The sequence below is a fragment of the Colobus angolensis genome, unplaced genomic scaffold (assembly GCF_000951035.1).
Source record: "Colobus angolensis palliatus isolate OR3802 unplaced genomic scaffold, Cang.pa_1.0 Scaffold128, whole genome shotgun sequence".
In the NCBI taxonomy this organism is placed as follows: Eukaryota; Metazoa; Chordata; class Mammalia; order Primates; family Cercopithecidae; genus Colobus; species Colobus angolensis.
In genome coordinates, this window is record NW_012114030.1 from 495,867 (window position 1) to 517,322 (window position 21,456).

The 21,456-nt window shown below is 48.9% G+C and overlaps 1 protein-coding gene across 1 annotated transcript in view; it reads left to right on the forward strand.

Annotated features, from left to right (window-relative positions):
- KIAA0556 (KIAA0556 ortholog) overlaps positions 1-21,456 on the forward strand; it is a 241,683-nt gene that overhangs the window by 77,375 nt on the left and 142,852 nt on the right. The window contains exons 4-5 of the mRNA XM_011933461.1: positions 2,958-3,127; positions 5,344-5,441. Of these exons, the coding sequence (XP_011788851.1) occupies positions 2,958-3,127; positions 5,344-5,441 (268 nt within the window). The remainder of the gene's footprint in view (positions 1-2,957; positions 3,128-5,343; positions 5,442-21,456) is intronic.

Consider the following 21,456-nt stretch of genomic DNA (forward strand, 5'->3'; position numbering starts at 1 on the left):
TACCTGCTTTTCTGGTCGCAAGGTTGGTTTGCTCTTGAGGTGAGAACAGAGACGGTCTGGTCAGTTTGACGTAAGTTTTGGTGGACAGTGAGCCAAGTACATCCTTGGAAAGAATTTTATAATTACAGTTGAATCAACAATGCCTTTTTTTTTTTTTTTTGGAGACAGGGTCTCTGTCTGTCACCCAGGCTGGAGTGCAGTGGCATGATCATGGCTCGCTGCAGTCTCAACCTCCCTAGTTCAAGCCATCCTCCTGCCCCAGCCTCCCAAGTAGCTAGAACCACAGGTGCACGCCACCACGCCCAGCTAATTTTAATATTTTTTATAGAGACAGGGTTTCACCATGTTGCCCAGGCTAATCTCAGAACGCCTGAGCTCAAGAGTTCAGTCTGCCTGCCCCGGCCTCCCAAAGTGCTGGGATTACAGGCATGAGCCACTGTGCCCTGGACTATGTATCATTTTTATTCTGCCTTTTTCATCACCACTCCCCTGCCCCCCACTGAACAGATCACAGTCCCCCATGTTTCTACCATGTTTCTATAGAGTCTTTGTAATGATAGCATCTGTGTAATAGCAGCTTCCACTTCTCTGGTGTTGGACATTTGGGTTGCTTCCAGGGTTTTGTTATTACTGAACACTGACTATCTTCTTGCCCAGAGTTCATGTGCTCAGGAACAATTTGCCGGAATGTGCTTACTGGGCAAAGACCAAACATATGGCATTTTCTATGTTTTCATACTACTTCTGAGAAGGTTCTATGAATTACCAGCAGTGTCTAAGTTTGCCAGTTTCAACATCATCTTGCCAGCTTTACAAGTTGTCTTCGTTTCGGTGTAGACTCTGGAGCCAAACTGCCTGAGTTTGCATTCTACCCCTGCCGCATACTATAATAGCTATGCGGCCTTGGGCGAGTTCTTTAACCTTTCTATGCCTTATACTGCTTATCTACTAAATGGAGGTAATAAAAGTGATTACGGCCAGGCACAGAGGCTCACGCCTGTAATCCCAATGCTGTGGGAGACCAAAGTGGGCAGATGGTCAGGAGTTCAAGACCAGCCTGGCCAACATGGTGAAACCCTGTCGCTACTAACAACACGGGCAAAAAAAATTAGCCAGATGTGGTGGCACACGCCTGTAGTCCAAGCTACCTCAGCTGGGAGGCTGAGGTAGGAGTATCAAAATTGCTTGAAGCCCGGGAGGCGGAGCTTGCAGTGAGCTGAGATCACACCACTGCACTCCAGCCTGGGCGACAGTGGGAGACTCCGTCTCAAAAAAAAAAGTGATTACCCTGTAGGATTATTGTGAAGAGGAACATCTTCATACAGTTGATCATTATTATTCTCTGACTCTCTGTCTGTGAGTCTGTGTCATCACTAAAACTGATCTGTAACCCCACAGTCGATACTTGTGTATTTTTGTGGTCACCTGCAGACACATGCAGAGAGGCAACATTTTTAGTCCCCCGATACTCACGTTCCCAGCTGATACAGAAGAAGGCAATTCTCTGCCTCTCATACTATAAGCAAGTGTCCTTTTTGCTGTGTATATAGTGCCATGTTTTTCACATTTTTGTGCTTTCTGCTGGTGATTTCGTTGCTTAAACTGGCCTCATACATAGTGCAGAAATGCTGTTCAGTGTTCCTAGGCATGAGGCTGTGATGTGCCTTATGAAGAAAATATACATGTTGGGAAGCTTTGTTCAGTCATGAGTGATAGTGCTTTTGACTGTGAGTTCGGTGTGAATGAATCAACGATGTAATAAGGCATCTTTAAACAGAAACACACATACACAAGGTTCTGTGTTGATTGGTTCATGAAAATGTGACCAAAGACTCACAGGCACCTAACCCTGTATTTCCTCTAGGAGCAGTAGTTCCAAATTGGCTAATTCAGAATTCACGGTGACTTTCTAGACCACTTGTACTGCGAATAATGAGAATCAACTTTAGGTTTTTAGAACAAGTTTAGCATACAGTGTGTACCTTTTATGTGATTGCTATTATCTTTTAAAATTTAAATTGTGCTAATTTGATTGGCATTTATTTAATTACTGAAGAAGATGCACACTTGTTGCTAGGTTGGCTGGTTGTCTGTATAAATGTAGTTGATGTAGGGGCGTCTAAAGCTGTGTATAAAATGCAGGCAAGTCTGGCGTCCAATGGAAGCAGTTTTCTGGGGGCTGAAGAGGACACTGTACCCTGCATGTGGCAGTGTGACATCAGGATTGGGTAAAGGACCAGGCTCAAGGTGTAAGGATGGTCTTCAGTGAAAGCTAAATTAGGGACCTGGCCACACTCCTGCCTTTTAGCCAAAAGACATGATAATCCTATTGTTAACCTTGAGCCAACGCCTGCATTGATATATTTTTTAACTGCATTAGAATATGAAATGATGGCCTTTGAAATATCAGGGGTTAGTGTTTTGAGAACACATCTATTCACTGAAGCAAAACATTAGCCCACCTGGTCTGACGAAAGATGTTTTCTGATTTGTAAATGGATGGTGTGAAATCTCTCTCACAAAGCCTGAGAGCCTAAAAACCACTTTTTGTTACACATCAAATGAAGTTTCACACAAAATGAAATTGCATAAAATTGGTATATTTTCAGAAAGCCCAGGCTGTATGATAGCAGTGTGTACACACATGCCTCCTCTCTGCCTTGGCCAGCACAGGGCCTGAACTGGGTGTGTTCTTTTTCGCTAATGTGTATTTGAACCTCAGAATGAGAGCTGCAGAAACTTCCCTGTAGGGCCCCAAACTGTCTCCCCCTCGTGGCTTCTCTAAGTGGGTAATGGGCCTGTTAGAGGCTGTTTGTAGACAAACAGCTGGGCACACGCCCCCTGGGCTCTGATTAGAGACGCTTCACTGTGGGAACAGCAGTTTGCTCCTGGCTTGGGGGTTCAGCAACCCAGACTCTCAGATGATGAGGAGGAACAAGCCACTGTTTCTCTTTCAGGAGATTAAAGCATTTGAAAAGCAAGGACCCCGTGCAATTGAGGCTGGAGCAGTTGGAGCAAGGTTTCTCTGTCTATTTCAACGGTGCCAATTCGGAGCTGAAATCGTCACCGCGGAAAGCCATTCACTCTGACTTCTCCAGAAGTGCCTCCCACACGGAGGGGACACATGGTGAGCACAGGCCCTCCAGGCTGAGTCACAGCTCTGTTAATCAAAATTAATTAGGGGCTGGGTACAGTGGCTCACACCTGTAATCACAGCACTTTGGGAGGCTGAGGCAGGTGGATCACTTGAGGCCAAGAGTTCCAGACCAGCCTGGGCAACATGGTGAACCCCTATCTCTACTAAAAACATGAAAATTAGCCACGCATGATGGCATGGCATGTACCTGTAGTCCCAGCTACTGAGGAGGCTGAGGCATAAGAATCACTTAAATCTGGGAGGCAGAGGTTGCAGTGAGCCGAAATTGTGCCACTGCACTCCAACATGGGTGACAGGGCAAGGCTCTGTCAAAAAAAAAAAAAAAATAGTGACTATGGAACCACATCCTGGGCATGTGAACAATGAATATAAGTTAACTACACCCGCATGGCCAGAAAGAGCATAAGAATGAGAAAGAGAAATCCTGTTTTATTCCTTTTTAAACTAGTCTTGGCCTCTACTACCCCAGAGCAAAGGTGGTCAAAGCAGTAAATTTCTAGCTTTTACATTTCCTGGGTCTTAAGTCAGTACTTTAAGGAAATGTCTAGGGAAATTTTGGATTATATCTGATTTTTCACTTGATATGTCTTAACTTTAGTACCTAACCCCTGTGTAATATTTGATTCCACTGCTCATTTCTGCATTTAGTTAATCCATACCGTGCATACTTTAAATGGATTTCGTGTGCCCTATAAGAAAACCGCAGGAAGCTTGTGTATAATAGAAAAATACCCAACCCAGCCTAGCATAGATACCAAAAATGATTGGACAGTTGAATGAATGAAACAGCAGAGCATGTGGCGTCAGGATACCATGGGGAAGCCACTTAGTCTCTCTGTGCCTTTGTTTGCTCATCTCTAAAATGGGACTCAGCAAGGCATGGTGGCTGTAATCCCAGCACTTTGGGAGGCCGAAGTGGGCAGATCGTTTGAGCTCAGGAGTTAGAGGCCAGCCTGGGCAACATAGTGAGACCCTGTCTCTGCAAAAAATACAAAAAGTAGCTGGGCATGGTGGTGCCTGCCTGTAGTCTCAGCTACTCAGGAGACTGAGGCAGGAAAACTGATTGAGCCCAGGAAGTCAAGGTTGCAGTGAGCTATGACGATGCCACTGTACTCCAGCCTGGGCGACAGAGCGAGACCCTGTTTCAAAATAAATAAATAAATATTGAAAAAAATAAAATAAAATGGGACTGGCGAGACTGCTTATCCCAAGTAGTTGTCAGAATGCCTTTTGAGGTAGGCTGCCTTGTTGGAGAGGCCAGTGTGCTACCAAGCAAGTTAAAGAGGATCTGGAATGAGGCAGACTGGATTTGAATGAACCCTGTTCTGCCACTTTCTGGCTTTGAGACCTTAGGCAATTAGGACCTCTCTGACCCTCAGTTTGCTCTTGCATAAAATGGGGATAATTATGCCTGCCTTGCAGGCTTGCTGGGAAGATTAAATGATGTAAGAAATGTAAGTTCTCTGGCACACAGTAACTTTGATTTGTGTTATTCTAATCTATGGCCTCACAGACATGGTAAGATCCCAAGCTATTAATATATAGTAAAAGTCAAAACAACAACAAAAGGGAAAGAAGAGAAAGTGATTCCTGAAATGTTTTCCTAGGAGAGCCACTGCAGTTGAACTCAGAGTGTAGCTTGAGCTCCCCAGCCCCCAGGGCAAAGAGGGAAACCAGTGGCTCTCCTAGTTTTCATGGTGGAGGCAGACCTGCTGCTAGTAAGGAGAATTCAACTTTTCCTGGTCCAGGTTTCAGGGAGGAAGAGATAACAGGAATCTGTGTACTTGGAACACCAGCAGTACCTTCATTCATTCATTCAGCAAAGAGATTCACCCTCTTCCCTCTTTTACACAGATGATGACCTCTTGTACCGACTATCCTGAACCTTGTCTCTGTAGCTTAGAGACTCTTCTCTGTATATATAGATCTGTCTGATCTGACCATATACTATACATATTATTCCATGGCATGGATATACTGGAACTTATTTACCCATTCCTTTTTTGCTCAACATTTAGCTTGTTTTCTAATGTCTTGTTGCCACAAACAGCGCTGTAGTCAATGTCCTGATACACAAGACTTTGGGCACACTGATACGTATTTTAGACATGAGTTACAAACCAACCCAGTACTGTGAGCTTGTCATCAGTGCCTCACCAAGTCTCCTTCCCTTGTCTCTGGTGCAGATTATGGACGAAGAACTCTGTTTCGAGAAGCTGAAGAAGCCTTAAGATGCAGTTCACAGACAGCCCCCAGTAAAGTCCAGCGCCGAGGATGGCACCAGGTCTGGAGATTGTGGCCCCAGCCCATGCTTTAGAATACAGAGTGTGGGTGGCTGTGGGAATAGAAATGCAATCAGAGCATTTAAAACCCCCGTGGGCCAGGCACAGTGGCTCCTTTATGCAATCCCAGCATTTTGGGAGGGTGAGGTGGGAGGATCACTTTGAGCCCAGGGGTTCGAGACCAGCTTGGGCAACAAAGCGAGACCTCATCTCTACTAAAAATAAAAATAAAAAATTTGCCAGGTGTGGTAGCACGTACCTCTAGTCCCAGCTACTCAGGAGGCTGAGGTGCGAAGATTGCATGAGCCCAGAAGTTTAAGGCTGCGGTGAGCTACACTCACACCACTGCACTCCAGCCTGGGCAACAGAGAAAGAGCCTGTCAAAAAAACAAAACAAAACAAAACAAACAAACAAAAAAACACCCTATGGGGAGTAGGTGGGTCTGGCCAGGCACGGTCGTGTTCCCTTTCTGCATGTGGGACTGACCTCTGGAGAGACCTCTCCGCTGCATGGCCCTCCCCTTTGGATGTGGCCACTCCAGCCCCACTGAGGAGTGTAGAAAGGTCAGACTCACAGTCCCATCATGATGACTCATTCATTCAGCTCTTTTTTTTTTTTTTTTTTTTATTAAGTATCCCCTATGTGCCAGGCACAGTCCTGGATGCCAGGGATACAGTGGGTGCATGTGACAAAGCCCCTGCCCCATATAACCGAGATGCCATTTTGGGTTGCAGCTGGTGTGCTGATGTCAGGAGCTTGCATTTCGGAACATCTACCTCAGTTACCAGGCATAGGGTCAGCTCCCATGTAACTTGTTTCCTTTGCCCTCCCAGCAGAACTGTAGAGTACGTTCTAACATTGTCCCTCTTTATAAGGAGCTGAAGAGATGGAGATTCAGAAAAGTTCAGTGAGTTTTCCAAAGTCAACAGCTAAGAAGTGGCAGAATCAAGAGTCAGTCTTAGATCTTTTGCCCCAAATTCTGTGTTCTTGCTCATATAGTTCTTGATATTTTACCTCGTAGTCACTCACACCTTACTGGGGACCAGCAGGTCCCAGCCCCGTCAAATGAAGAATGACAAGGTTCACAAACTTGAAAAGGAAAGCTTTATTTCTCAAAAAGGGTGGCAGCCTCCCTCCCGGGTGGCCATTCCGGCAGGCTAGGAAACACAGCCTCAGGCCAGAAGCCAGAAACCTGCACTTTGAAGTTCAGAGGGATAAGACAGGGATTTATGCTGAATAGGTGGCCCAATATACATATTCAGTAAGCTGTAGGAGGAGTTATGAATATTTATAAAGAGAGACATATGCACATGTGCAGTTGAGCTTCATGCCTCTCCATGGATCCATCGTCAAAAAATGGCAGCATTAGCAGGATCTGAGAGTGGAGGTTTTGGCCTTCTGATGTCAAAAGGCGAATCAGGAGACACGGAAACCCTCATTGTGCATCCTCCATAGAGGGGTCAGAACCACTCCGTGGTCAGTGGTCTCTTACCAGGAATAAATGCTGGTCAGTTGTGTAGTAACCACAGAAGGGAGAGGCAGCAGGCAGGCTGTTGGTTGATATCAGTGGTGGAGTCTTTGAAAAGGGCTTGTTTCTTTCTTTCTTTCTTTTTTTTTTTTTTTTTGAGACAGAGTCTCTGTCACCCTGGGTGGAGTGCAGTGGTATGATCTTGGCTCACTGCAACCTCCACCTCCCGGTTTCAAGCGATTTTCCTGCTTCAACCTCCCAAGTAGTTGGGATTACAGGTGCCTGCCACTACACTCGTCTAATTTTGTATTTTTAATAGAGATGGGGTTTCACCATGTTGGCCAAACTGGTCTCAAACTCCTGACCTCAGGTGATCTGCCTGCCTCAGCCTCCCAAAGTGCTGGCATTACAGGTGTAAGCCACCACACCCAGCTGAACAGGGCTGGTTTCTTTTTAACCCTTAGAAAAGAAAACCTCTTGGCGGTTAACGAGGGAGGGGATATAATGAGGCATGTCTGACCTCCCATCCTATCATGGCTGGGAACTCAGTTTTAAGGTTTCTCTGGGGTCCCCTTGGCCAAGAAGGGGTTTATTCAGTTGGCTGGGATCTTGAGATTTTATTTCTCAGTCCTGACTGTACATTTAAATGGCCTAGGGAGATTTTAAAATATAGATGCTCAGGCCCCACCCCCAGAGATTCTGACTTGCTGAGGCTTAAGCAGTGTTATTTTTAAAATTACTGTAATTTTTTCTCTTTAAAATTTATTTTTTTACTATATTTTTAATTTTTATATAAAATAAAATACAATTTAAATATATTTTTTATTTATTTTTATATATTTTTTATTTATTTTTATTCACTATATTACCCAGGCTAGTCTTGAACTTCTGGCCTCAAGTGATCCTCCTGCCCCGGCCTCCCAAAGTGCTGAGATTTCAGGCATGAGCCACCACGCCAGGCCTGTTGTTATTTTTTAACTTTGTGTTCACCAAGATTGGGAACTACTACCACATACCATTTCACACTGTACTAAATGTATGGGACTATAGTTAAATGCTTTCATACCCTTTGTCAGCCCACCCACAATAACCCTGTGGGTCAGAAAATGTCCTCATTGTGCTACTGAAGAAATCAAGACCAAGAGAGGTAAAGTGACTTCCTCAGAGTCGCATAGCTACTAAGGAGGAAGGCAGACTAGAAGTTGAACTCTGGGCCTGTGGTTACAAACCCAGTGGTCTTTCTGCCTCCCCACAGAGGCATCTTCAAGTCATTGATTAATTGGGGAAGGGTGTCCCTGCCTCATCTCAGTGCTGAGGAGCAAGGCCTGGAGGACACACAGCCTGGAGGCCTCCTTTTGTCCCCTGCAATGAATATTAATTTGTTGCTAATGAGGCCTTTCTCCACTTCTCACTTAAGACAGTTCTTCTAGTTGTTTTGAGAGCCTTCTATTATCAGGAGCCTTATTTGTGTCTTAGACTGTGGCTTAATAGCTGGCCCTAGAGTCTGTGCAATTTAAAAAACTTGGCCTAAGATTAATTAGCATCCTCCTCAGTCTCTCCTTGTGGTCCCACACTTCACAGGGCCTAATCATAGCTAATTTCCTGATTTCCTGATGCCTCGAGGGCTGTAATTGTCCTTCTACACTGTAGCAGTCAGGGGTCAGTCAGTGCCTAACATCAGAGACCACTCAGGCTATTTTAAGCAGAAGCAAATGCAGTGCAGGGAGTCGGCTGCTTACGAAGTCCTTGGGCTAGCATGAGGAGTGAACTCTGGGCTGGGCCTCTAGGAATGGTGCCTCAAAAGCGTGGCCACTTAGCCTGGGCCCACCAGGAGAGCAGCTGCCGAGGACACCGTTGGGAAGGCAGGGGATCAGCATCAGGAAGGTGTCACCTTAGCTGCAATCCAGGAATCAGGGAGTTACTGCCCCAGCTGTTGGCCTCAGAGTGACCCCATGCCTGCTAGGACAACGCTATGAAGACCCTGCCCCGCAGCATGGCTAGCCAGCCAGGAACATTGTGGAAGAACTGGATGCCACCAGGACTGTGCTTAGCACTGAAACAGCCAACATCCATCCCCCTCCTCTCCTCACCTCACTTCTGCTTTCCCTGGCTCATGTGAGGCCATCTGATTGGCTGAACCTAAAGCACACCCAGAACCCAAGCCAAAATTTAACCATGATAGGTCCATTGCACGATACTGGCAAGTCTATACACGTAGACACCGGGTTTCAGCAGAGAGAGATGTTTAATTGTAGGGCCGCCAAATGCGATGGGAGGAAACCTCAAATCTGTCTCCCGGAGGAGTTTGGGGCCAGTGTTTTTAAGGGTTTTGGTGTGGGCTGATGTGTGGAGATCATTGATTGGTGGAAGAGTGCAGGGTGAAGTCACGGGACAGGGAGATGAAGAAGCTGTGTTCTCACGCAGATCCCGTTCTTCTGTGGGGGCCTTCAGACTGGCTAGCGTCAGTTGTTTTGCTGGAATTTAAGATCTGGAAAACATCTTAAGCAATTCTTAAACAAAAGCTTTAATGATTCTATAGTCAGAAATCTATAAGGAATAATGGGAATGCTAATGGTCAGTATCCAGTGAATTTCGGTTACAAGGAAGTGGGTCAAAGTGCAGTGATTAATGCTGAATTATAACTATATTCTGTGAGAATTCTTGTTAACCCTGTGAGGACAGCTTCAGAAAGGGAGTCTGGGAAATGCAGGATTTGGCTTTCTGGCCTCTCCCCCACAGAAAGGCTCCCCAGGAGGAGTGTGGGATGGGTACCAAGTGCCAGCCTCCTCCAGTCCAAAGCATGGACTCTGCTCCACACACCCAGGCCTTTGGGGACCACCCTCAAAGATAGAGACAAACCAGGAAGCATTCAGAAGTGGTGAATGAACTACAACATGTGTCATGAATGAAATCATCTGTTAATTTAACAGACATGTATTGGCACCCAGCAGGGCCTAGGCACTGTGCAAGGCTCTAGGGTTCAAAAAATCCAAGAAGGCTCAGTTCCTGCCTTTGAAACTCGGGCTGTGAAGACACGGGGACTGCTTAACTAGGCAGAGGGTGTGACACCTGACTTCAAACACATGGAGGGCGGGCCTGGTGGGGTCCGGAAGTTAACCACTTGAAGCCTGTGGGTCAAACTTGCCCCCAGATAATGGTTGTTGGACTCACAAAGTTTTAAAAAGACTTTTAGAAGCTTGCCAACATTTAAATTCACAAGATTTTATATTAAAGATATATCTAGCCAGGCACGATGGCTCATGCCTGTAATCCTAGCACTTTAGGAGGCCAAGGAAGGAGGATCACCTGAGCTCAGGAGTTCAAGACCATTCCGGGCAATATAGCAAGTCCCATCTCTACTAAAAATAAAAAAATTAGCCAGGCATAGTAGCGCACACCTCTAGTCCCAGCTACTGAGGAGGTTGAGACAGTTAGGATCACTTGAGGCCAGGAGTTCAAGGGTACAATGAGCCATGACCGCACGACTGTACTCCAGACTGGGGGACACAGCAAGACCCTATCTCAAAATCAAAAATCTAGATTTCTTCTTCCCTGAAAAAAATGGAAAAGTCTGGCCTCCACGCTGGGCCATCCTCCTCCCCACTAGGCAGCCAGCAGCAGGAGCCGTGTCCAGCAGCTTTGCTTTGGACAGGACATGAGCCTTCCTGTTTACCAAAGTCCCTACCACTCACCAGAGCTTCAGTGGTGAGGCTGAGCGGTAGCTGTGGTTTATTATCAGATTTAGGCTATGGTTTCTCTTATCTCATGTTTCCATTTCCCACCTGGCTCTTTGGGGCATTTGAATTTATGGCCCCTGGAGAATGGAAGGAATAGGCTTGGGACTGCTCACTGACTGTGTGCCCCGGAGCTGGCTGTGTAACCTCTCTGAGCTGTGTGCCCTGGAACTGGCTGCATAACCTCTCTGAGCTGTGTGTCTTGGAGCTGGCCATGTAACCTCTCTGAGCTGTGTGCCCTGGAGCTGGCCGTGTAACCTCTCTGAGCTGTGTGTCTTGGAGCTGGCCGTGGAGCTGGCCGTATAACCTCTCTGAGCTGTGTGCCCTGGAGCTGGCCGTGTCACCTCTCTGAGCTGTGTGTCTTGGAGCTGGCCGTGTAACCTCTCTGAGCTGTGTGCCCTGGAGCTGGCCGTGTAACCTCTCTGAGCTGTGTGCCCTGGAGCTGGCTGTGTAACCTCTCTGAGCTGTGTGCCCTGGAGCTGGCTGTGTAACCTCTCTGAGCTGTGTGCCCTGGAGCTGGCTTTTAACCTCTCTGAGCTGTGTGTCTTGGAGCTGGCTGTGTAACCTCTCTGAGCTGTGTGTCTTGGAGCTGGCTGAGTAACTTCTCTGAGCTGTGTGTGTGTAACCTCTGTGAGCTATGTGTCTTGGAGCTGGCTGTGTAACCTCTCTGAGTTGTGTGCCCTGGAGCTGGCTGTGTAACCTCTCTGAGTTGTGTGCCCTGGAGCTGGCCGTGTAACCTCTCTGAACTCTGTGCCCTGGAACTGGCTGTGTAACCTCTCTGAGCTGTGTGTCCCGGAGCTGGCCAGGTAACCTCTCTAAGTTATGTGCCCCAGATCTGGCCATGTGACTTCTGTGAGCTGTGTGCTCTGGAGCTGGCCATGTAACCACTCTGAGCTTCGATTTCATCATCAATGAAACCTCCCAGGGCTGCTGGAGTGGAGCGTGTGCAGCGTGTATTACAGGTGGTCCATCAGCAGGGGATGCCTGCTGCTTCAGGTGGGAACAGGTGACAGACATGTCCAGAGGAATGGCTAAGAGCACAGACCCTGGAACCTTCCAGCAGGCCCAGTGCAAAGTCTTGGCTCCACCTCCTGCCAGCTGCACAGTGGCTAAGATGCTTAACCCCTCGGTGCCTGCTCTCTCATTTGTCATGTGAGGTTGGTAATGGTAATTAATGAGGGCAATTAATGAGGATCAGATGGGCCCATGTTTGGAGAGAGGCTGAAGCAGTGCCTGGCACAGGAGAAATAGTGAATGGTACTGACTGTTGTTGTTTTAATCAGTGGAGGGGCAGATGGGGAGGGCAGCTGGGCCTGGAGGCCTCAGGGCCCTTCACTCTAGTATGTTCCTTTGCTCACTCATACTTTACTTCATTCATTCTGTGCTCATGTATTGAGCACATACTCAGTTTTGGCACTTACAGCTGCCAGGTTCCGAGCAGTGAGGCCAGCCCTGACTTCCTGGAGCTCATATTGATAGGGAGCGGATAGGGAGGTTGGGAAGGCAAAGGACCAAAGGCAAGCAAGTGAGTTGGGAGACAGTGCTACGAAGGAAGGACAGAGGACAGCAGCCTGAAAGAGAAGGTGTCAGGGAAGCGTTCCTTCAGCGAAGGTGTGCAGCACAGCCTCCCAAGGGACCCCATCGTAGCCAGGACCTGAGAGTTACCTGGAGCCAGCCCCGGAAAGATCTGTGGCTGGGGGAGGGTTTCAGGTGAGGGGACAGTGAGGGCAGTGGGCACTGGGCACAGGCTAAAAGGAGGCGGGATGATCAGGACAGGCTGGCAGAAAGGTTGGAGATGAGGGTGTCAGGGTTGCAGGTAGGAAGAACCAGCCATGCAGGGCCTAGAAGACCACAGGAGGAAGTTTGGATTTCAATCTAAATGTGAGGAATTTCCAAGAGGGTTGAAACAGGAGAGCGCCAAGTTTGGGTTCATGTTTTGGGTTCATGTGTGCAGAAAGGACTGCCCACAGGGGCAAGGGGCTAGAGGAGGAACAGGAAGCCTTTGAAGCAGGGCTCCCTCTCTCTCCACCAACCTTCCCCAGCCCCCGTCCTTGCACCTCTGTTCCCTGTCCCTGAGCTGCCGCCAACTCGTAGCTTCAGTGCCCCCCTGATCCATTGTGCCTTCTCCACGTGTGGTTTTACACTCCCCTCATATTTGTTAGTTGAAAGTTTCCAAGACAGAGACAGTCTGAATCTCTCAGGTCATCTCTGTCTCAGGGCATGGCTTGGGCTGCTCCTGCTTAGCCTGGATGAGGCACCCCCTCCTACCTCAGTCGGCTATGACTGGAGCCCCTCAGAGACCAGGAGCCCCTCAGAGACCAGATCACTTGATGTAAACCCTGCCTGCCGTGGCCGCATGAGCAGGAACCATGAGACCTGTAGCTTCTTGTCAAGAAGGCTGGAGGCAGAACAGTGAACAGGCTGGGTGTGCCAGCTATACTATTATTACCGTCATGAGGAAGACGGGCTGGATTGGTTTGCTCTGGCTCCAAGAAGTGGAGTTAAGTCCAAAGTTTCTCCATTGTAGACAGTCCATGGAGACAGAGTCTTGGGTCCATGGGATGGAGAGGAAGACAATCTTTCTATCCTAACCCTTTTGGATGGGCTCCTGCCATGCTTAGAGGTAGCCGAGGGTAGGCAGAGTGCTCAAGGCAGCCAAGTCCCCAATGGCCAGTGGCCGGTTCTCAAAAGCTACTCCACCAAGAAAGAGACCACTGTCCTCTCCCAGTCTTGGGGTTTCTCTTGTAGGGCAGTGCCAACCAGGAGAGATCAGCAGGGCCACACGGTCACCTTGTGTATTCACATTGGTCAGCTGGGGACACCGTGGTGGGATGCAGTGGTCCCAGTGCACAGTGAGCACCTGCAGTCGCAGCCTTATTCACAGTACGCACAGCCCCCTTGCTTCCCCATTCACCCTCTATACTCTCCCCCGGCTTCCTGGCTGTCTTGCTGGATTTTTTTTTTTCTTCTTCTTCTTCTTCTTCGTCTCCTTCTCCTCCTCCTCCTCCTCCTTCTCCTTCTTCTTCTTTCTCCTTCTTCTTCTTCTTCTTCTTCCTCTTCCTCTTCCTCCTCCTCCTCTTCTTCTTCTTCTTCTTCCTTCTTCCTTCTTCTCCTCCTTCTTCTTCTTCTTCTTTTCTTCTTCATCACAGGTTCTTGCTATGTAGCCCACACTGGTCTTGAACTCCCAGGCTCGTGCAATCCACCCACCTTGACCTCCCAAAGTGCTGGGATTACAGGCGTGAACCACTGCACCCAGCCCTGAAACTCTCTTGAATCACATACCCTGTTTCTACTGACCAAGCCCAATCCATTCACTGCCTCCAGGAGAACAGGTTTCTCTTCTTATGATCTCACCCAACAATAAGAAAGCACATTGGGGTAGAGCTGCCCTGACAGGAGGGGCTACGTCAAGTGCACTGGCCTCCAGATCCTTTGGTCAGAAGGTTATCGAGTCATCCCAACACTGCCTGCTGGCTAAGAAGCTGATGACCTCCACCTGTAAAAACGCTTCCCAAACCCCTCCGATTCCTGGGGGTTTGGGGAAGATCATGGCGATGGCTGTGTTGGGCTCCCGAGCTGCCTCCTTCCCTGTGGAATGGGCTGGTGGTGATATATGGCCTCTTGTTCATACTGTCCTTTTCCCTCCCACCACTTCTGGGCCTTAGATCTTTCTGCTGCTATCTGTGGATTAAGATTTATGGCTTCCTCAGCCTTGTAATACTTGGGTGGACAGCGGCCTAATCAACAGAGCCGTCGTTTACCAAAATGCTGTCAGATTTGATGAACGTCATCGGCTCTTAGCATTAAATTGCTAGTGAAGGGATTGGCCTTCCAGCAATTTACTGTAGGGTGGGCTTTCCTTAAAGGTCTCTAAAGCAAGTTCATTGCAATTGTTAAAGCAGAGGCTTTGCTCTCACTCAGCCACCATATCCTGTGTCCTGTTGTGGCCTGTGCAGCTTCAGCACCTTCAGAAAATCTCACAAGTGAAAATGAGAAGTGTTGGGGGCCCTGTCTCTTGTTATCTTCCTTCTGAGTTCTGAAACCCCTGCAGTGAGGACAACAAATGAAACAAGCCATAAAGCATTGGCCTTTCCAGTGACCTTGCACAACACAGACTGTCAGAGTGGGGAGCGCTGCTATTTCTAACAGATCAGACAAACCGGGGATGAACACATCAAGTCAGCCGGACCTCTCCACCCTAGACCTGCCTTTGTCAGTGTTTTAGAGCTCTCCTACCTCTAGAGGGAGCCATTTGCATACTGCACAACCTGCACAACCATGTGGGGCAGCCCCCAGCCTTGCTCTTTTTTTCTACTTGACAATAAGCTTTAATGCACACCTTTTAGAACACTTTGCAAAGAGGGGTGGCAGATACGAACAAATAACTCTGGGCATGAACTGGGCTGAGTGTGGTCCAGGTATGAAATAAGCTGGCCTTGGGCTGGCAAAACGGAACATGGATTTTGGAGTGTCAGGGCTTTTAAATCCTCCTCCTGCATATGATTGATACTGCAAGGGTCTACCCAGGTCTGGGTGCTGCAAGTAGGCAGGAAAGAGCAGCCGCTTCGAAACACCCACTCAGGTACAGCAGCGTGCCAAGCGGGGAGCCAGCCAGGTGCACAGTCATCATCCCTTGCAAGGGCGTGGAGGTGGGAGGCAGGGAGCCATGCACGGCCTGGGGGGCTGGGTTGGAACCTGCCAGCCCAGGCTGCTCACTGGAGGTGAGCCTTCCGTGTGGGCAGGGCTGCTTTCAATCTCCTCCCAGTGGTGGCAGAGGAGCCTCCCTGGGACTGGGGGCGGGAGAGCAGGCCAGATGGAGGGACTATTTATTCCCCTCTCCAGCACCCACTCAGCATTAGAAACTCTTTCTGGACCACATTAATTTTGTCACATGTTGCTTCATAAACACATTCTCCCATTATGTGTGCTGTGTGACCTCCTTGAGGGCAGGGCATTGGTTTTTAAATTTTTTTTTTTCTTTTTTGTATCTTCCTGTGTTTTCAAAATCTTGTATGCAGTCGGCGCTCAGTAAAAGCTTGCTGATTCAGTGCCTTAATGCCGACTGCAAACCTGGGTCCTGACACATCCACGAGGTGAGCAGTGGTGCTAAAGGGAAGACGGGAAAACCGTAGAAGAGAGAGAGGCCAAGTGCGGTGGCTCACGCCTGTAATCCCAGTACTTTGGGGGGCCGAGGCGGGTGGATCACCTGAGGTCAGGAGTTCGATACCAGCTTGGCCAACATGGTGAAACCCCGTCTCTACTAAAAATACAAAAAAATTAGCCGGATGTGGTGGTGAATGTCTGTAATCCCAGCTACTCGGGAGGCTGAGGCAGGATAATTGTCTAAACCCGGGAGGCGGAGGTTGCAGTGAGCTGAGATAGCGCCATTGCCCTCCAGCCTGGGCAACAGAGTGAGACTCTGTCTCAAAAAAAAGAAGAGAGACCAAGGCTTTCCTTGAACATTAGAGCTCTCTTTCATGCTTTCAATTCAAATCTAAGGCTAGCAGAGTTGTTCATCCCGATTCTTGTTATCTTAAGTTCAGGCACGTTTGGGTCCAGGAGCTCAAACGATGTAATGGCCTATTCTTCATCTCTCAACTCCCCTGTGCCCCATGTGGTAGGAAGACAGGCCACCAGCAGCTGCCCACTTAGGTTCCGCCGCTCTGCTACCACATCTCTTCCACGCCCCAGAACCAGTCACCCAATCACTGGGGGTCAGGGGGATCGCATACTCTGATTGGCTAGACCTGGGTCACGTGGTTCATCCACCCCTGGGGAGGGCTCAGTGCCATGTGAACCTCTTGGGGCCCGGGCAGGAAGTGGGGAGCAAGACACCATCTCAAAAAGCAAAAATAGGGTGCTTTTACCAAACACAGGGCTTTTACCAAACACAGAGGAGTGTGTGCTGGACAGGCACAAACAACGGCTTCCACAACAAAGCCCCGTCAATCTCCTGATCTCATGCTATTGGAAATTGAATGTGCGTGCCTATAAATTACCTGGGATCTTGCTCAGATTCACGTTCTGATTCCCAGGGCAAAGGAGGAGCCTGGAATTCTGCATTTCTCACAGATTCCCAGGAGATAACCAGTGCTGCTGGTCCGTGGACCACACTTAGAGTAGCAGGGCCCTAGTCTGGGCCCCCTTTCTCTGGACAAAGGACTAGAAACCCATGGGGAGGCCAGGCAACACCCCAGGCCCTGGCCAGTGCTGGTGAGTCAGGCAGCTATTCAGGCTGGGCCCCGTGCCCCGTGGTCCCTTCTCCTTGCCCCCACTCAAGCCATTTCTTCCCCAGCTAGAAGGCCTCCTAGTATTTGGATGTTAATTGAGTAGTTTCTGGAGAGGAGGGAGGAGCGTTCTGGGACGTATGGTGGAAAATTCAAATCAATGATGAACTTCAAAGCCTTTACAGCTTCATCTCAGTCGAGGCAGGAAGACCTCCAGGAATCTCCGGGCTTGGAAACGGTCGGTGTTGGTTATATGTTCCGGGTAGTGCTTTCCCTCCAAGGGCCCTAGCGTGGAGGCTAACACATGTGCTAAGAGCGAGTTGATGGGGCCTGGGAGGAAGCTGCGCCATGTGTGGAGCTGGAGCCCAGGGCAACATGGGACAGATGGTCAAGCCGAGGAGCGGAGAAAGTGGAAACAGCAGGGAGCACTGGGAGTCCGGAGGGGCATCTGCAAGCAACCTGTCTTTTATAGGAAGGGGGGCCATGCGCTTTCCTGCTGCACCTCGCCTCCTCCCTGTTCTCCCAGGGAGAATCCCTAGCTGCTTTTCTTCAGCCCTTTCCACCATCTTTCTAAGATCTTTTCTTCAAATGGTCTGTAACTCAGCCCCTGCCTCCTTTTTTGTGTTAAATAAGCTCGGGAAATTCCCCCTCTTTTTTTTTCTTTTTTTCTTGCCTTTTTCTTTTTCTTTTTTTTTTTTTTTTGAGATCTCGCTCTGTTGCCCAGGCTGGAATGAAGTGGTGTGATCTCGGCTCACCGCACCCCCTGCCTCCTGGGTTCAAGCGATTCTGCTGCCTCAGCCTCCCGAGTAGCTGGGATTACAGATGTGTGCCACCATGCTGGCTAATTTTTTGCATTTTTAGTAGAGACAAGGTTTCGCCATGCTGGCCAGGCTGGTCTCGAACTCCCAGCCTCAGGTAGCCTGCCTACCTCAGCTTCCCAAAGTTCTGGGATTACAGGTGTGAGCCACTGCACCCAGCCAGGGAAATTCTCTAATCCCAGTCCAAAGGCCACTTAAGCTCAGGCTGGACACATTGTTTCTTAATTTTTTTTTTTTTTGTAGAGACAAAGTCTCACCATGTTGCCCAGGCTGCTCTCAAAATCCTGTCCTCAAACAATCCTTCCGCCTCGGCCTTCCAAAGAGCTGGGATTAGAGGTGTGAGCCACCACACCCAGCCCAGGTAGGGCACATTTATTCTTCAACATGCCTGCTGGGGGCAGTACAGCATGGTGATTTAGAACAAGGGTTCATCCACAACTATAGCCCTTGGGCCAAATCTAGCCTCAGCCTATATTTGTAAATAAAGTGTTATTGGAACACAGCCATGCTCATTTCTTTAGTCACTGCCCATGGCTGCTTTTGAGCTGCAGTAGGATTGCTGAGTATCCTAACAGAGACCATATAGCTTGCAAAGTCTAAAATACTCTCTGGCCCTTTATAGGAAGTGTCGGCCCATCTTTGGTTCAGTGTCAAGTCTCTGATTAGGCTGTGCAACTTCCTCGCTGTGTAGCCTTGGGCAAGTGGCCTACACCCTTGTGACTCAGTTTCCCCCTTGGGTTGCTTTGAGAACTAAATGAGCAACCAGGCACGGTGGCTTATGCCTGTAATCCCAACACTTTGCGAGGCCAAGGTGGGTGGGATCACCTGAGGTCAGGAGTTCGAGACCAGCTTGTCCAACTTGGCAAAACCCTGTCTCTACTAAAAATACAAAAATTATCTGGGCCCAGTGGCGGGCATCTGTAGTCCCAGCTACTCGGGGGGCTGAGGCAGGAGAATTGCTTGAACCCAGGAGGCAGAGGTTGCAGTGAGTCAAGATTGCCCCGCTGCACTCCAGGCTGGGTAACAGTTAGAGTGAGACTATCTCAAAAAAAAAAGGAACTAAATGAGTGAATGCACCTGAGTGCTTGGAGTGGCACCCAGTGACATGGCACATAGTGTGAAAGCATTGATGGGGGAGGGGGGCATTGTGAACTTGGATCTGAAAGGAGTTCTGTCTAAACTACTAGAGTCTGGTCGGTCAGTAAGACTCTGACATCATTTTCTTCATCATCTAGATAATCCTTAGGTTTAGTAAACCTGCAGGGAATTGAATGTTACAGGGGGTGAAGGGTTCTAACTCCAGGGCTTCAAGGGAAATGCATGTCCTAATTACCACCTCCACCACCCCTGCTTTTTCTTCTTTTTTATTTTTATTTTTTTGCTGCTTCTAGGACAGTTCTAGGAAATTGCTTTTTCTAGGGCCAATTCCTCCCTAGTCCGTCTTCCAGAGACATAATCTTTTTTTTTGCAGAGTCTCACTCTGTTGCCCAGGCTGGAGTGCAGTGGCAAGATCTCGGCTCACAGCAACCTCCACCTGCCAGGCTCAAGCGATTCTCCTGCCTCAGGCTCCCAAGTACCGGGGACTATAGGCACACACCACCACACCTGGCTAATTTTTGTATTTGTGGTAGATACAGGGTTTCACCATGTTGGCCAGGCTGGTCTCGAACTCCTCACCTCAAGTGATCCGCCCGCCTCAGCCTCCCAAAGTGCTGGGATTACAGGTGTGAACCACTGTGCCCGGCCAAAGACATAATCTTGATCATGCCTTCCCCAGCCCCTCCTGACTCCAGAGCCTTCTCTGATAACAGCCCTAGTGGGCATCTGGCTGGGTGCCACCCCCATTCACAGGCTCCCACAGAGGGCTTCTCTCTCAATTTCCTCCTGCATCATTTTTCTTTTAGTCACTTGTCCTTCTCTGAGCCCTTCTTTGCTCACTTTTTCTTTAGAGACAGGATCTCGCTTTGTCACCCAGGCTGTAGCATAGTGACGTGATCATAGCTCACTACAGCCTCGAACTCCTGGGCTCAAGTGATCCTCTTGCCTTGGCCTCCCAAGTAGTTGGGACTACGGGCACGTATCACCACACCCGGCTAATTTATCTATTTATTTTGTTAGCGATGGGGTCTCACTATGTTGCCCAGACAGGTTTCAAACTCCGGGACTCAAGCAGTCCTCCCATCTCAGCCTCCCAAAGTGCTGGGATTACAGGCATGAGTCACCTTGCCCAGCCCCTAATTACCCTTGAGTACCCCTTATGTGAGTCTTAGAGTTCATGCACATACTCTGTGTCCTGTTCTATCTTTCAGTAATAGGGCCAGGACAGAGCAAAGTAAGTAAGGCACCTGGAGCAGAATATTAAAGGAGGCCTCATGCTCGGATGTGTGCATGGGCGGGTCGGTGCCTGAGAGTGAGACCCCCTTCAATATCACACCCTGAGCACCTTGCTTCCCTCAAGCCAGCCCCGGCCCTGCTTACCGAGTCCAACACAATCAGCTTTATCTCCAGCCTCAGAGCAGGTGGCAGTTTCTCTGGTTCACTACCAGAGGACATGGTTGGCTGGCTTTTGGGGGCTATGCCAAATGAAACATACACCTGAGAGGCAGTCTGGTGACCTGTGCAGAGTTGATGCCATGTAAATAGGTGCAGCCCTGAGGTGCTGCGTGCCAAAGCCCCAGCCAAGGGCTCACCTGCGTCACTGCATGTCATCTTTGTGGCAGCCCTCTAATGAAGATTCATGAGTGCCGTCTTAACGGATTTGGAAACCGGTGCTCAGGGAGGCTAGGTGACTTGCTCAAGGTCACACAGGGAGTAAGCATCAGAGTTCCAGGAATTGCATAGCCTGCCTGAGTCTAGAACCCAGGCCCTTCACCACACTGGAGCCACAGTAACAGAAACACAAAAGTAACAAGTGGCCAGCGTAGGTTAGCAAGTGGGATGGAGTTGAGCTGCTTGCAGCAGAAACTAGAATGCTGCAGCTTAGAGACCACAGCTGCTGTTTTCCTCACTTGTGAACAATGCATTTGGAGGCAGGCTGGTGGCATGGGTGGGTGATGCCACCAGAAACCCAGCTCCTCTGTTGCACTGGGCCTTCTTTGGTGTGTGGCTTTCTTCCTCATTCTCGCGAGATGACTGCTTGTGTTCCCAAACATCCCATCCACATTCCAGTCAGGAAGAAGGGTAGAAGGGTAAAGGGCAGAAGTCCTGTCTGCACTGAGTCTCTACTGATTACCAGGAAGACAGAGTTTTCTCTGAAGCTCTGCCTTGTAGACTTCTAACCACTAGCATTGCCACACCTGGATCTCATGGCCATCCCTAGCTGCAAAGGCCCCCAGCAATGTGACCATCTTAGTGGGGCACAGGGCCACCTCAGTAGAGTCAGGCAGCTGACAGATACTGGGTAGGCAGAGAGCATTGTCCCCAAAGCTAGTTAGGGTTTGGATACATGGAAAAGATTTGGGAGGATGGCATTCAGATTGGGAGAACAGCATGAGCAGAGGCACAAAGGTGGGAGAGTTTAGGGTACAAGAGAGGGCCAAGACTGTCACAAATACCTTTATTCATCTTCACACTGGTTTAAGCAAAAAAGGAGAGTGTTTCAGTGGGGCTTGCTTCAGATGCAGCTGGATCCAGGGGTTCTAAAACCCATCAAGACTCTGCTTCAGCCTCTCAGCTCTCTTTGCTCTTTATTAGGGATAGGATGGTCCCCAGCAGCTCCTGATACACTTCCCTCTAACTTCACATCCCGCAGGAAGAGAGCACCTCTTTC